Here is a 17,877-nt window from a genome sequence, read left to right on the forward strand (position 1 = left end):
GGCGAGTGATGATAGGAGCGAGAGGAATCAATGAACAGAGGGTCTGAGGGGGGGGGGGGGGGGGTTCCTGCTGGGGAGATACCTCGAAAATGGGGATATGGGATATGATACTTGACGGATGTGTGGATTGACCACTCTGAATTGATCCGTCTTGGAGGTATGCAGCCATGTGATGCAGTAAGCATAGAAGGCAGCTGAGAGGCAGCTGATCTCCATGGTACATCCTTATAGGGGGATAAGTGGCTTTTCTGAGGAGTGGAAATTAGCAAATGGAGAATGTATGTTTGATATGGACAGACAGGAAGGTGAGGCAGGGGGAAAGCTTTTAGGAATCCCACAGAGGGTCAGGCGGAATGCTGGTATGGAGAGACTGGAGGGAGATGGAGAGAATCCCTAGCATGGATGATGAGAGCCAGGATCCGGTTTTGATTGAAGGGAATATGATTATTCGATTCTGGGTGCAGAAGGTTGAAGAATAGGAGCTCTTGAACAAGGGACGAGGGCTGCAGACATGTAATGCTGAGCAGATTGAAGGAGGTTACTGAGAGTAGGATTCAGTCAAATAGCATCTGGAGAAGCTGGGGATTCTGGATGGGGGTTGTGGAAGCAGATGGGACCAGCTGACTGAACTTGGATACCGAAAGTAGAGGCAGAAGGAGAGCTGGAACTGAGGGCTGAGGTGGCAATGCAGAGATCTGAGACCACTGCAGAACCTGAGAGGATGAAGAATATGTTGCTCCGAGGTGTCTGCAAAACCTATTGATTGGTCGGGAGCAGTTTGAGAGTATTGTCTATTGGGGGTAGGAGGACATTGACTGGAACGTTGATAATTGTAGGACATGGTTCCGTGACTGACTGGCGGCTCGGGTTGATGAAATGATGACTTTGAAAGTTGAATAAGGTGCCTTGATGAAGCTGGTCAGATTGGAGGAGCAGCGCCAGATGAGGAAACACGAATCTGGGAACAGGAATAAGTCGCAGGAATGGATGCCTGATGCAGGGAAGCTGGACGTTACTGTGATGGTAGATACTGAGCATCTCAAAAACAGCTGAGTAAGGTTGTTTCCCTTGAAGAGGGGGAGAGTTGAAATTGGAGAATATCTGTTGAGGTTAAGGAGGAGGGGGACTTCTGAGAATCCCTCGGAGTGACAACAAACGGAATGTATAGAAAAACTGGAGCATGCGAGCTTCAGAGTGATAACAAACCAGCTTAAAGACTGTATAGAATTTGTGGTGTTATACTGCCACCTAGTGGTTGTGATTGGAATTAACCATTGGCTTGAGTGAAGCCGGGTAGAATATATTCGATTATTGTGATTAAGATCCTTGTCGGTGTAGAACAACAATTGTGTATTCTTTTAGATTTGAATATCTTCGATTACATGTTTTAGGACAGTTAGTCATGCATATAAATATGTTAAAACAGTATTTAGATGTCACAATTCGGTGAGTTGAATGAGCCCTCGCAGATTGTGAAAGCGCAACAGCAGCAAGCCAGAAGATTGTAGTACTGAGGCACAGAGCTCGCAGTGCCGAATGAAGCTGCCTGGTCACCATGGAGACTTGCCACTCCCCGCGGTTACTCAATGAGGGCATTGCTGTGGTAGCCATCGACTGAGAGGCACCGGTGGAAAAGTTGCAGAGCAGCAGTGTCGTTGGAGCATGTTGTGACCAGTCGAAAGCACAAGCCACCACAGGTTGAAATGGAGTATGAAATTGACTGGATAGGTCTTTTAAAACGTTGAATGTAGCTAATACAAATCCAGGGCAGTATCTTCTGAAGGAACAGTAAATTGTGCTAGCTCTGGGAGTAGGGGAGGGGCGCTTGATTGCAAGTGAACAGTAAAGAAAGATTCAGCTGACAGAGCTTTGTGATGGATTTAAATAGAGGAGCGATGGCAAGGCAAACGCTGACGACGGGAATGTTGATGTCTTGTTGAAGGAGCTTTGGAGGTTTTACTGGAGGGCCAGTCTGTCTAATAAAGACGCGGACAAGTTGAGTAATGAAGTTACTGGGCTGAAAGCAGGATGGAGCAAGAAAGACTAACACTGGAGCTCCTGAAGCCGAATGGAGAAGCTGAATGATGAGAAGAAACACCGGAGCAAGTAGGAAAATATCTGATATCTTGGGAGCGCTGCACAGAGAAATTACCTCCAGTGAAAGGCAACGAAGTGTAGATTAACGGTGAAGCACGAGAAGATGACGTTTTCTAGAAATTTCTAGAATATTTTTTTCACTTGGAAGTTGTGGGGAAGGATGTGTAGATAAATGAAAAAAAAAAACTATTTTAATGCATTTTAATTCCAGGCTATAAGGCAACAGAAAGTGACAATTTTGAAAGGGGGTGTAGACTTTCTATAGGCACTGCATATGCTCTGCATTTCCCTACAAGCTAAGTCGTACTAAAATATGACCTTATACATTTCCAATACAATATGATAAGTGGTTCTCTAGATAGATTTAAATTCAGTTCAGACTATGTATGTACTTATTCTACTGGTGGTAGCCACAATAATGCTAGTTGTTACAGTGTGACAAAGAATAAGGATGTTGAAGCAGGAATCGAAAGAATTCAAGAGTTAGGGTTAGGGATAAGGTTAGGTTTTGTTTAGATTTGGAAAAATGCAGTTATTAGCTGTGCTGTGTCAGTTGTTGCTGTATTCATTATGCTCATTTCATGGGGTGTAGTCTGTATCTGAAAGAGCAGTTATTCAGATCATATTTACCTCTCCAGTCTTGCAGAAACTGATGTTTCCATTTCCACAACAGCTTATAGTATATATTTAATTTCAATTTACATGATTACAAATAATGCACAAATTAATACTCAAGTGTGTTGACAGAATTATTCCTTCTAATATTTAAATTAAACTCTGAATACATTACAGTATGTAAGTAGGATAAGGCTGATAATGATTGAAATTCTAAAGTGTTTGTCTTTCAGCTAACAATGCAAAGAAAATACCAAAAATCTGTGTGGTTCTTTAATGCACACTGTCAACAGGGAATGAACCACTGTGGCAGGGTGATTGCCCTGCACAGATGGGGAATTAGTGTTGGTGTAATTTGTATGTGGAAATTGGTTTATTGTGTGTCTTTTTGGAGTTGATTTGTGTGATTAAATTATTATTTACAGACGGGCATTCGATTTGAGACTTGCTGCCTGCTAGGCTTGGTTGAGGGGAAGGGCAGCAAGTGATTGGCTGTGCTGGTCCTCAATCAGCAGGTGGGCAGGTGAAGGCAATGCCCAGCTAAAGCCGTATGAAGCAGCAGGAGTTGTCGTATGGATACTGGTGCATAAGTAGGTTAGTTTTAAGGGATAGTGATCCCATGTAATCTATAACGAGGGTTACGTAGTGTAGCCGGTTTCTGGAGCCGGACGCCTCCTTTATAAGGCTAGTGCTCTCCCTGTGTGGCACCTTTTATTTGTAGTTTTTGTAGTTTTGTAGTTTAGTGTTTTATTTTTGTTCAGCTTGCTGTATGTGTCCTCTGTGCGTTACTATTTCTGGTAACATCACAAGACCTCCTTTATTTACTTTCTGTGTTAGAGAATAAATCCTGCGCGCCTGTGTTGGCGTTTTCAACGCCAACTTCATGTCTGTCATGCATATCGGTGGCTACCCACACGTGACACGAGCACCCTGTCACAACCACACTGAATTTGTTATTGAACTGTATAATTTTCTTCATACTCTATGAGGTATCTACTGAAGGGGTTTTACACAAATAGACATGCTTGATAAAATATGGGGACAACACAACACATATTAAAGAAAGTGCAACGCACAAAAGATAATCTTCTGGAGATATATTTTGTATTGAAAAAAAGCTTTGCACAAAAGCCAGTCGGTCATGTATTGATTAAACACAGAAATAAAAAACATCAAAATACATACAGTAGGAAATAAATAAAAATGCACAGATAGCAAACATTTAAGTAAGAATGGCAGAAAAACCTAAAAAACAAACACACAAAAAAAGGACAGCGAGTGTTCACAGGAATATTTACACCAGCATCTCTAACATTTTCTATACAGTGCACAATACAACCAAACAACGTGTAATACATCAAGAAATATACAATAACTCCTTATATTGTCACCATTTATAAGTATTTTAGAATATAATGGACACAAATAATAAATGAACAAATGTATATTTCTGAAAACATGATGAGGCATTTCAGTATATTTTTCTAAAACAGACCTATTTTTTTTATTATTTATTTATTTATTACCGCAAATAATTCCTGTCAAAAGAAAACTGATATCTGTTTAAAATATGAAAATAATTTAATTAAATTGTCAGGTGGTCAGGTGAGAAAGACTTGGTACAATAATGCTACCCAACACAGTATCATCTATGATCTATGACACATATAGGAAACTGACAAAATTCTTCATTTATAATGTTGTAATCAAATGTATTTTGAATTGAAGTGGCACCCTTGCTATTGTCCAGGGTAGAAACACAAAAACAAGAGGAAAACCCACACGATATATCAAGTAAAATAAAGCTCAAGTCTAAACATTTTTGTACCGTTATTTTACAACATTTTGATGTAATTTTTGTCATTTATTATAAATAAATAAATACTGCATCTATCAAACCCAGATTCAGAAAACATAAGATCAACATGGACATTTAAAATGGATAATAGCCATGTGCATCACAGGGGTAACCAGAGCAAAATAAAACCGAATACCAGTGGAATTCTGTAAAAGAAATAATCTTTCTACTGCATGTAAACAAAAACAAGTTGCTAATGAAGGCTTAGTGTGTACAAACAATGTACTGTAGACTGTGGGATAAATCCTTCCATACATGACTTTCTCACTTTTACTTTAGGGTGTATATGTATAAACATTTAATAACTGAATTAATCCAAGCTGTCTTACAATGTGATAATATTACTTTATATAGAAATAAATATGATGTAATAATCGCAGTAAATTATTTGTATGCACAACCCTTGAATATGTATACTGATGTGATATTTTCTAAACCATCCATGCTGGCTTTAGACTATTAAACCTTGCCGTGAGACAGTTTTATGCACGCGTAAAATGAACAATATATTTAAGCTTTAGCAATTGAGTTGTTTTGCAAGATCTTACTGAAAGATATCAGCCTTTTAATTGGTTCCAAGGACATTTTTAACTACCTGCCTATGCTACTCCACCAGAGTTACACAACACAACAGATTATTGTCCAGGCATTGAAGTTCAAATCAGGGGCATTTTTTTAACTCTATAAACGTGTATATAAAGTAATTATAAAAAACACCTTGCTGAGGTGGTGTGGGAGTGTCATGGGAGGTGTGAGGTCTGCCTTGTTCATCTTCCACATACTGGAGACAGCTATCCCATTGCAATTGGCTTTTTGTCACACGTTTGGAACAAGGTTGTTTTAGACATTACATTTTACGCAATTTTTTTTATTTATTTTTTTATGAAAAGACAGATGACAATGAGTTTCTCTGAAGACTTTTATCACACTAATTCACAAGAAATGTTCCAATGTGTAAGTGGTGTTTCTGCAAAAAAATAAAGAAGCCATTTAACATGTATTTTACAGGGACAACATTATTCACAACTATTTTAGCAGATATTACTGTTCATTAACAAGAAATACATATTGAAACATGACAAACATCTATCGTGAAAGTATGAAACAATTAACCCTTAGAGGACAAGAAAACATGTTTTGCAAACATACATAGTAAGGTGAAGAAAAGTACATTCAGAAAGGAGACATCCACTTCGTAAGAAAATAACAATTTATTGATTGTGAAATATATGCCTGCTTGGCACATGAACAACTGGCAAAGAGTTATGCCCGACATGAACGTGACAGCCGACAGACACATAATACATTCACGTTTATAATCTGACCCATGGTCTTATCCGTTGGAGTTCGATAGCAGCCCCTATGCTTGCCGAGCTAAGATGAATGCAATACAGTAATTAAGAATGACTCGGTCAGTTGGCAGGACAAGTGACACTTGGGACCACCTTCCCCCTAGACAAGGCACTCTGGCAGGGGTTTGTGGGCAGAGTCCTAGTTAACTGGTTAAACTGGTAATGTATGTGATTGATGGGCGGTCTCCTTTTGGAAAGACAACATGTTTCCAATCTATATTAAGATGACAAGTATAGCTAAATGTACAGCTTTATTATTAAGCAATATGCATCATAAACTATTTTTTAATTTCTTACAAAAATATTAGCTTTTTATTTATTACCCATTATAGGGTATATAAACATGTTTGTACAAATTAAGTGCATAAGCTTTACATGAATGTGGCATGGTATGCACATAAATGTCATACTGCAAAGTGATGATACTCATCATGAATTTTCTTAAATATATGAAAACAAATTCTATTAAAGCTGCCCTTTCTTTTCTTTGTAATAATTACCAAACACTCTCACATACTGTATTCTCCACAGCAGGATTTACTCTGGCTGCTCCTTGTGCTCTGTCATAATTAAAATTTACAATGTGACGGCTGTACAATATACATTAAAAGTAAATCAAAGCAATTGCCGTAAAGTTATTACTTAAAATGTTTCTGAACAGGCTGCAGAGTTTACAGTGAAACACTTTACTTACCGCTCATGACAAATGTTTTGCACATATTCCAACAATTTATTTTACAACATTTTTATTCACCAAACCTTGGTCATAAACAGTCAAAGAGCAAAGCAAGCATTGATGGGTTCATCTGTACTCATTCTTGTCAGCTCCCTCAAGCAAGAACACTGGTATATGAATGCCCTTGACAAGCCCTGTATGGGTGTGCTGTTATATTTAACACTTGTTTCCCTTCTTACACCAATTACAAGCAGTTTATGTTGCAATTAGTGCCATCGGGGAATTCAATCAGTGAATTAAACAACACACCTTATCATAGACATGGCACCTTTCAAAGCAACTATGACTCTTTACACTACAGGGTGCACAATATGACAAACTGAGATTTCTTATTTAAGATGCAATACCATTTCAAAACTGCAATCTTAATAATTCAGGCAACAACTTTTTTTTTTTTTTTTTAATTGTATTAGCTAGCTTTGGTTGCAACACCATCCATGGTCCTAAAGTTAAAACTCATATACAGCATATTTAGCCAGACGGCAGATATTCCTGCAAGTATAGTCTGTGTGACTATTCATGCACACATTTTGTTAAGATATTGAAGGAATACGTACACTACAACACAGCATGCAGACATAGTAAGTATGGTTTTTTGTTTTTTTTAAACTCTACAACCTTTTTGGTAACATTTAAAGTTGAAAGACTTTTAATCAACCAACTAAACTAACCAGACAGACCAACTGGTGGAACTGGTCCTCTCACATTTTAGACATACAAAACGATCTTCAAGTGAACAACAAATGGGGCAAGCATACCTAGTATTGTAGAAATATTGTACAACACCACAGTACTATCGACTTCTAACATATTTTAAACAGGTTTAAAACATGACTAAAAGCAAGCTGATATGTTTAATGTATGTTTAAGTTTTTCATTATTTCTAGAGCCTAGATATTTATTATTATTATTATTATTATTATTATTATTATTATTATTATTATATCTCAATCCTAACATTCTAGGTGATGCAAATTTGTCCATAGCTGTAGTAGCTAAAACTTTCAACATTAAAAATGTATTCTTTTGTCAAGTTTAGGACTGCTCCAGTTGTAAGGTTTTCTCTTCTAAGTCACATTCAGATATACCACTATAGCAACATTTCAACGGCTCTCATGGCCAAAACCATAACATGTAAAACTGCATGTAGAAGATTTGTGTTTAAAAAATAACAGAAAGTACAAATGGCATCAAAGGATCAAATAAAGTTAAACGATCCAAAATCACACTGTAAGATAAACATGGAAAATATGTACAAGACCCACAAGCTGAAGTTTAGGCACCGAGGAACATTATCATATCAGCCTATAATTCCACAGTATCACTTTGTTATCTTACAATTTGTTATGTGTTTAGCTCAGCATGAATAGAGACTGTCCCAGTCTATGAACCTACATACCCTTTGATATTTGTACAACTGCAGTCCTGTTACAGGATCTTTCTCAGCCCTTGAAAGCCTGGAACTAGCAGCTTTGTAAATGCTGTAGGTCTCAGTGTATCCTGTTTTATAAGCAACACTGTACTTCAAATATCATATGCATCAGCACTTCCTTGGTAGGACTGTCACTGCCAATGAAGCATTTACTTTTATAACTTGGGCGCCTGGTCAGATTGTTCTGTGCATGACATCGGCTGTGGAGAGTTTTACATGGACAGAATGCGGAAGGACCATTTTGTTTATTCATTCATTCTCCAGTCAGGCGTATGTCTCTGCTGATCTCAACACAGCAAGTTCAGAGTCTTCGGAGTGTGTTCCATTCAAATGTTCACTTCTGCAGTCATGGTGATAAAGGTAAGCTGGGACCTCTGTTATGGATGTCGCAGTGTAAGATGTAGAACGACTGGAGCAGTGATCTCGACGACGCTGACCCCACTGTGTTTTATACTGCATCCACTTCCTTCTGAGAGCTGCCTGCACCTAAAAGAAAAGGTTTGATATTACATAGTACTATACAAGATGAATGACCAGTATGTTCACAGAAAATATATGCCCTGGTCCTTTTTTTTTTTCAATTTTCTTATCATATACAAGAGATATTTTTACCAGTGTGTTCTTAAGTTTAAATGAGTAAAACTAACACATTGAAGCTATTCATAACTCTCATTTTATATTATAATATCCCTCTCAAGCCTAAAACATTTAAAATACAACAAAATAACCCCTTTCCTGCACCCTCTTACACACAGGTAATTTCTAATGCATAGAAAACAGTTTAAAAAAAAAAAAACTACCTACAGTACAGTGCCTCCTAGAAGGAAGGACCTTTTGTACTGCATCAAATCGTTTGGAAACTCGAGGTGAGTCAAACAACTAAGGTCATTCAATTTAAAAACATGTATTATCAAAAGTTTGATCTATTAAAAAATCTTTTTTTTTTTTTTTTTAAATCTCAAATATGAAATATAAAATCTTCAAAACTACATCAAAAAGCTGTATCCCTCTAGCTGTGCAGCTTAAAGATTAAAGCTGCTTTAGCAAAGATAATGGCTGTCTTGTGTTGTTTAATGATTTGCTGGGGCTGTCTCATTGAGGGAATGTCCACGAATATCTGTAGGCGTTTTTAAAACTTTCCAATACTGGGGACATTAAAAAAAAAAAAAAAAAAAATCTCTAATACATACATTGGTGATACAAAAACGAAGGGAGATGGGCGACTGTATGATTTCCTTCAGGCAATAAAAGGATAACTACAGATTGCTGTTTTAAAACTCAGGGTATGGACCCTATTCACCCTATTGATTCACAGACATTAAGAACTATTTTAAGGAATTGTTTGTTTAGAACTGCTTTTCTAAAGCCCATATTGATTCATAAAATCAAGTTTGAAGTTCATGAAACTGTTTAAGAGTGAGTTTAATAGTTTATTCTAAGTTTTCAAAGCACTATTTATGGCAAAGAGAATGGAATAGAGTCTAGGGCACAAATAAACATAATTGTGATTGTTCTAAATAATGTTAAGCTACCACACAACTCATGTTCCTAATAAATTCAGACGTGAAATGTATTATGCTAATGCATGGTATAACATTATGCAGGCATAACAACAACAACAACTGAAAAAGAATCCAGTTATGCCGAATAAACAATTATGCTCACGACAGCTGATTACCGTTTATCTCTATGGTGGTTAATTCTGCCCCCGAACACATCCGACTTGTTTAAAATGATCACTGATGGTTATTTGAATTGAGTGCTCATGCTTGAGCTAATAATTGATCTATTTTTCTGCAGACAGTAATTTTTGATGTTCTAAACAAAACAAATGATATCAAAGACCTTTTTAAAGGTCCTCATTCTGTGCTTTTGGCTAAGTAACCACATGCTGGGTATTCCATGTGTGCTATTTTCTGTTGTTTTGATTGTCCCAGTACTTTATACAGCTCAGTACATTTCTTGTTATCTTTACCCTGTAAATATCTATACATCCATCCATCCATTATTATTAACCACTTAATCCTCTACAGGGTCGCAGTGAGCCAGAGCCTAACCCAGCAGACACAGGGATCAAGGCAGGACTACACCCTGGACGGGATGCCAGTCCATCACAGGGCACTACACACACACACTCACACAGAAGGCAATAGAATGACCAGTCAACCTGAACAGCATGTTCTTGGACTGTGGGAGGAAACTGGAGTACCCTGGGAAAACCTATGCAGACATGGGGAGAACATGCAAACCCCACACAGACAGACCCTTAGGCTGGAATCGACCCTGATGCTGTGAGGCAGCACTGCTAACCACCACGCCACCGTGCCGCCCTAATATCTATGCAGAAATATGTAATTCAAAATACAGTACACGTTTTAAATTTTATATTCCTAATTTAATAGCTCTGATATGCATCTCATTTGTGTCTTATTAGTTCTCTAACATTAGCAGTTTTTCCTTTTAATATGACGACTACTATTACTACTACTACTACTACGGTTGTCCTAACAAAATCTCTCCAAGAACAAACTGGAAAAATCATCAGGAAGTCACAAAGAACCCCAGAGTAACATCCAAGGCTCTGCAGGCCACTCTTGCCTTGGCTAATGTGAGTGTTCATGATTCAACTATCAGAAAAAGACTGAACAAGAATGGTGTTCATGGAAGGATAGCCAGGAGGAAACTACTGCTCTCTAAAAGGAACATTGCTGCTAATCTTACGTTCGCCAAAGAGCACATAGATGATCCACAGGACTTCTGGAACAATGTTCTCTGGACAGACGAGTCAAAGGTAGAACTTGTTGGCCTCAATGAGAAACGTTATGTTTGGCGAAAACCAAAAACTGCGTTCGAATAGAAGAACCTCATCCCAACCTTCAAGCATGGTGGTGGGAGTGTCATGGTTTGGGGCTGCTTTGCTGCCTCAGCACCTGGACGGCTTGTCATTATTGACACAACCATGAATTCTCCATTGTCAGATTCTAGAGGAGAATGGCAGACCATCCTCCTGTGAGCTGAAGCTGAATCGAAAGTGGGAAGACAATGATCCTAAACAGACAAGCAGATCTACAAAAGAATAGCTGCAGAAGAAGAAATTTTGCATTTTAGAACGGCCTAGTCAAAGTCCATGACCCGCCCACTACACGTACACACATTCCCTATGCATGCGCGCACATGGACACTAAAGAGGTGCCCCATACCCGTACAATACACAGAACACTAAATGAGACATGACAAACAATGTCCAGGATGCTGCTGTCACCAGGGTCATTACAATATGAATGCTATATAGATCCTAAGAATTCAAAATCTTAAATGTTAATGTGGAAGAAAAATCTATTCTTATCCAGATCACAAAGCATCTTGTAGAAGGTACAACTTTAGCGAAATCAATAGCATTCTTCTGAAACCTTGCCACCTGGACAGTGGTCAACTAGTCAAGGATTCATGCTACAGCAAGATTACAATCCATGGTATGCCTCTAAAAATTGTGAGAATTATTTGAAGCAAATGGTTTGAGCAGATTCCGGTGCCATACATGATGTGGCCAAAGAGGTGTTAGTAGCAGACTCTCATAAAGCTTTGACAGTGACACTGACATCTCTGCCAAAGTGAACATGACCTACCCCTACAGTCTCAATAACAGTTTCTTCATCAATTCCCACACATTTCTTTAAAAAAGAAAAGCTATTTGTAAAATGCCACATTATCTTTCTAATAAAGTTCAGAGTAGTGGTGAGAGCAGTAAATTTGTTTTTTATAGCCTTTTTGTATTTTCATTTTTGTTTAGTTGGTATTGCCATTGACTTGAAATTAGTAAGTGCAAGCACCATCTCTAGTAGTTTTCTGCTATGTATGACAAAAGGAAACAAGATGGCACTGGCTCCTACTTCTTATAAGATCTCCCAGGTAACAAAAATGGAAGCAAACTTTGAACCAGTGCAACAATTAGGCCCATTAACATTTTTTAAAACAAGGATTATTCATATATTGTAGAATACAAATGCAAAACAATATTTACCTCCCCGTTGAAAAAGCAGAATATGGTTGCCACAAGCAAGCCCTAAAAAAGAATAAGATCTCTCAGTAACATTTACATCAAATGGGAATATTGTATACCATAATAAAGTTTACAATAATACATAATAGTACCTGGTAATGCAATAATATATGCATGATGTAGTCATATATTTCTCCAGCAAGTCTGTTTTCTGGCCTCCAAGGAATGATAACGAACTGGATTCCCAGCAAAGGGACAAGGATTAGGGTGGCTCGAACAGCTTTCATATACATATTAGACTCTGCTCGATGAGTGTCTCTTAGTTTTGTGACCAAGACACGTACTATGTTAAGCAAAAAGAACAGATTAACCTGTAAAATACAAGTACAGATGATTTTGGTTAACATACAAACATCATGTAAGGAAAGCAGTGTTAACATGTGTAGTGAAAATGTCTTGATGAATGAATGAATATCACATAAAAGACAAACAAATACAAGTGATATTATGGATGTGCCAGAAGGTACATCCCGAATAGAAGTTTAGGTAAATCTGGTGAGGTAATAATAATGTTTGTCATCGTTAATGCAGTTGTTTTCCCACCGTGTCCAAGGAACACTGTGTATTCTACAATTCACTTATGCCCCCCCCCCAAAAAAATAAAAATAAAATAAAAATTAAAACAGCTTTATATAGCCTTAAAGTGTACCTAAACAGGCTGGAGGGTTTACAATAAAACACAGTATATTATATTATTCCGTTTTGATATTTGCATTCACATGTCCTTGTTCATAAATCAGTTTTGACCATTTCACATTCAGCTTTCATTTCACACTGGCTCTGTGCATTAAAATGTTTCCGTTCATCACAACATCTGCTGTCATCACAGTCCTCACAACTGGTCTACCTCCAATTTGAATATTCATACCTGTCATCAATATGTGCATAAAACCTTTTCACACAGAAATCTGCTAACTGCCTCAACGCCAGAGCAGAGTTCTAGATCAGTTCATTTTGTATTCACTGTGTCTGCCATTGAATAAATACCACACAGCAGGCAGCAACAGTAAGTATTCTGTTTTGTTGTAAACCCTGCAACCTATTTAGTTACTCTTTAAATGATAATATTAAGCAGTTTATAATCTGAACTTGAATACCAGATCCTGTTCACATTTGACTTTAATTTAAAAAAGGATGTCGTGTTTTCGTATCTTTCTTTTAAATACAGTATGTTTGTTTTTAAACAGCTTCTTAATTCTTAGTTTCTTCATGTTTTTCTTATTTACCTGTTTGAATATAATGAAGCTGTTCAACAAGATGAACTGTTCAGAATGAAAACAAACTCTTCAACATTTAAGCAGCAGACGTCTTTAAAGAATGGAGTCACATTTCTTTATTGAAAATGTATATGGCAAGCCTAAATGGAACACAATTAAAAATCTTCACAAGCAAGTTGTCTTAGTAATATAGATACTTACTAATAATGCTGCAACAATGGGTCCATGGACAATATAGAGGAGATGGGTTTCCACACTCATCCAGCAACTATAAATAACAAAAATACATGTACATTTAATTTGAACCTTGGCCTGGCTCAGGATCAAGTCTATGCATTTACATGTGTCTCTTCTCCTTTGCCACCTCCATACAATGCCTCCCTCTGGGAGCCAGTGAAGCTGGATATGAAAGTCTAGCTGCCCCACCCTCACCTTCTCAAGTGCGCTCACACAGGAATAGTGGGAGACCCCTGCACAACCATTGTACTAAACTACTGAAATAGACTTTTTTTTTTTTAAAAGTGTTCCAAATAGAAATATAGAAATACTTACTTATCATCAAAATATTTAGTTCTTGCAATGGCATGAATCGACGCAGGCACTAAAGGGAACCCTATGAAAAACATGTAAACATATTGTCCATGAAAGATTGAATGTAAAAGCATACATTCAGTCCTATGTGCTGTGTAAGAAAATGTTTAAGACATTTTGACCACTAAATATGCAACCAGATATGATGGGTACCCAAAATAATGTCTGCTATATTCTAGACTCCAATGCTACAGTATAAAAAGTTATTTGCACTGCATATAATAACATTCACTTGTTCCTCCAGGCAGTAGATTTGCATCTCATTGTATTTAAATCACATTTATTCTTCTTCCCCTAGGCATCTTTCTCAAGAGACAATAAAAGTGTATAGAAATAATAAACCCATGATGTAAGGCAATATCTGCATTGTGCATCAAATCTGTACTTCCAAATGTGCTCCTTTTAAAATGTGTAATTAAAAAAAAAAAAAAAAACTGCAACTTAAAAATCTAGTTTCTTATTTCAGATACACACATCATCTAAACCCCAACAAGCTCTAAAAATGCCTCCAACAAGTTCAGTCATTAAAGACCGTACTCAAATCGCCCCACAGAAGTGTTCCCATTTGGCTACCCAAAATAAACCTGTGACTGGGATCAAGTGGATTGACTCCCAGCTTCCCTTTGCTTCAGCTGCGCTATAAACATAGCTGAAGGGAACAAGACGAAACCATGTGGTACTGCACTGATCCTCATTGACTTTAGTGAGACAATCTTTCTTTATAAAGCATAGATTCTCAATCTGTGATATGAGGTTTAAGGTGTTCATTGAAATATTCAAAACATAAAGCCATTGCATCTACAACAATCCCAAACTATTAATCTGCTAGTTATCAAAAAGCTAAAGATAGGTTCCAGTTTGTCTCTATCAGAGAGATGAAATCTGATTGGTCAGAAGTTGCCTGTGGCATTCAGTAGGGCTCTATCTTAGGTTCTTTGTTGTTTTCAACATATATGCTGCCATTAGGTGATATTATCCTCAGGCATGGAGTGAATTTCCATTGCTATGCAGATGACACTCAGCTGTAATTGTCTTTGGATCAAGGCAATCCTTCTGCTAGGGTGCTATTAGCTGCTTACCTTGCTAACATCTAGTGTTGGATGTCACAGAACTTCTTAATGTTGAATTTTGACAAAACAGAGGTCATGCTTGTAAGCTCAGTTTCAACTAAAGAATATCAATTTGCATAAGCTAGACCTTAGCAGTCTCTCGTCGGAACTAAAACTAGAAATGAGAATGAGAATTTTTGTAAATATTGTAATGCACTTTTCTCTGGTATCCCAAAACTGGTGGTTTCTCGCTTACAGTTTGTTCAGAATACTGCTGCTAGAATTCTGATTAAAACCAGGAAAAGTGAACACATTGCACCTGTTTTGGCTTATTTGCACTGGCTCCCTGTGGAGTATAAAAATGATTTTAATATTGTGTTGTTAACTTATAAAGCCCTGAATGGATTAGCACTCAGTTATTTGCAAGAGTTACTGACCCCATATGTTCACACTCTGAGATCACAGGATGCAGGGCTGCTGGTTATTTCTAGGGTCAACGGAATCGCCCTGGGAGGAGGACTTTTTCTTCTAAAGCTCCTAAATTGTGGAATACTGTGCCTGCGTCTGTCAGGGAAGCTGGGACCATTACAGTTTTTAAGTCAAGACTGAAAACTTATTTTTTATAAAATGGCTTTCTTGTCTTAGTGGGTTTTAATGTAACTTTTATATTGCATTATTATTATTATTATTATTATTATTATTATTATATATGTATGTATATAAGTATATTTATCTATGTATGCATATGTGTGTATGTGTATATATATTTGTATTATACTTTTTGAATATGTTATTTCAATGTTATGATTGTGGTAGATGACTAATAGGTTTTACAAATGTATTGTGGTTTGATTTTTTATTATGTACTGTAGAGTGCTTTGACATACTTCTGTATAAAAAATGCAAATAAATAATTTCATTTAAAAATATGCTGGTTAAACAGGGTACTGACAATTAGCAGGTTCAATCATTTTTAATTATTCCCAAAAGGTTTGAACGAACAACCCTTGAATTGAGCGTGCCTGGTATAGTATAGCGGTCACAGGAATGCGGGAGCACCTTCGCATGGCAATTCCAGGGCACATCTGCCATTGAGTAGTGCCTTTTATTGTTGTCTTACAGTAAGTATCAACTGTGTTGATCTGCATCAATGTGGACAGGGGTCTGGCTAATCAAGCTATTTTGGCAAAATGCAATTCGCACCACTTCATGTGAAAGGGAAGAAAACACTTAACTGGTAACAAGCAACCCAGGCACTTCATTTACTGACTAAATGTATGACTGTGGTGTACATTCAAAGACTCACTTTTGTTTCACAAAATAATGACAGTTGTATTTCGGTTTGAAGATAAATCTGTCCCTAATTAGAACTCTGACCAGTTATAGTATTGTATTGTGTGTGTGTGTGTGTGTGTGTGTGTGTGTGTGTGTGTGTGTGTATATATATATATATATATATATATATATATATATATATATATATAATATGATATATATCCATGTTACAATGCCTAGTAAGACTTTGATATGCAAATACTGTGTGGTTTGCGGTAACTATATTAACAGCTTTGATTTGCATATTAGTATTTTACAATGAGGGCAAGTCATCATATTCAATGTACTTGTTACTAATGAACTTACCCCATCCTAACAGATAGTACCAGTGTAAATGTTGCTCTTCTGCAAACACTGCCACCACAATAAGAGTGTGAAGGTATATCCCCTCACAAAGCATCCAGAAATAGTTACATCCCAGCATATATTGGTGAAAAAAGTGCAGAACCTTACATCCAATCTGAAAAACAAAATTGGAGAAGACATGTTGGTAAGTAGACAGGGAAACACAATTATTTCAAATGGGTAACTCAAACATCATCAATGATTGGGGGAACACAGAGTGACAATTATTTTAGTTATCCACAAAGAACTGCATGTTTTCACATAATAGCGTTCAATTTAGAAATACTAAAAGAAACTAAAACGCAGTGGTCCGTTTCTATGTTTTCAATGAAGACAAAGATAATGAAGATGCGAAAAAAGTTTTGTAATTGCATTTAAAACATGTACAACATAATAAAATGTACAGTATGGTATTTGCTATGTACATTTTTATTCCTTATAGGTAGTATATATCACATAATCTCCTAGCCTAAGACACCCAGGTCAAAGTGCATTTCTTTTACATAGCAGTAAACTTGCACATGCACCTTTTAAAGGCAGTAGGCAGACACTGAACCACATTTTACATTTGTGGTAAACTGATACAGTTATAGAACTTTAAGACTCTCTAAGGACACAAACATGTGTGAAACATCTGGTCTTTCTACAAGTTTGTAAAGCAGCAATGCATATGTGTGTAGTAATATTATCACAGCAAATGGAACATATGTGCTGGAAAAAGGGTAACGCATGCTCACTTTTTATCATTCTGTAAATCTGCCAATACAGAAGAAACAGATCAGAAAGCTATACATTATGTTCACGAGACTTCAGCAGTGAAGATTCCGTTTGTGAGGTAGCCTTGTGTGTGTGTGTGTATATATATATATATATATATACACACACACACACACACACACACACACACACACACACACACACACACACACACACACATCTATCTATCTATCTATCTATCTATCTATCTATCTATCTATCTATCTATCTAAAAATAAAAGTTTATAGTTTAGTTGTTTTATAAGGTTATAAAAAATACTGAAGCTACTACAACTTAAAAAATGTCAAATTTTTTGTGGGAGCAAACGGAAAGTGAAGAACTATAGTTTTGGATTCATACATACACGACTTGTGCAAGGTTAGTGACAGGAAAAAAACAATGGACTCGCACGTATTTCAATGGAACTTATGTT

At 37.0% G+C, this 17,877-nt stretch overlaps 1 protein-coding gene across 1 annotated transcript in view; it reads right to left on the reverse strand.

Annotated features, from left to right (window-relative positions):
• Nucleotides 1–7,671: 7,671 nt before the first annotated feature.
• Nucleotides 7,672–17,877, reverse strand: part of LOC121313551 (calcitonin gene-related peptide type 1 receptor-like) — an 88,335-nt gene continuing 78,129 nt past the window's right edge. The window contains exons 8-13 of the mRNA XM_041246232.1: nucleotides 16,649–16,802; nucleotides 13,920–13,980; nucleotides 13,569–13,635; nucleotides 12,243–12,461; nucleotides 12,112–12,153; nucleotides 7,672–8,576 (exon numbers count right to left, since the gene is read on the reverse strand). Coding sequence (XP_041102166.1) covers nucleotides 8,355–8,576; nucleotides 12,112–12,153; nucleotides 12,243–12,461; nucleotides 13,569–13,635; nucleotides 13,920–13,980; nucleotides 16,649–16,802 — 765 coding nt within the window. The 3' untranslated portion in view covers nucleotides 7,672–8,354. The remainder of the gene's footprint in view (nucleotides 8,577–12,111; nucleotides 12,154–12,242; nucleotides 12,462–13,568; nucleotides 13,636–13,919; nucleotides 13,981–16,648; nucleotides 16,803–17,877) is intronic.

Source organism: Polyodon spathula, chromosome 3 (genome assembly GCF_017654505.1).
Source record: "Polyodon spathula isolate WHYD16114869_AA chromosome 3, ASM1765450v1, whole genome shotgun sequence".
In the NCBI taxonomy this organism is placed as follows: Eukaryota; Metazoa; Chordata; class Actinopteri; order Acipenseriformes; family Polyodontidae; genus Polyodon; species Polyodon spathula.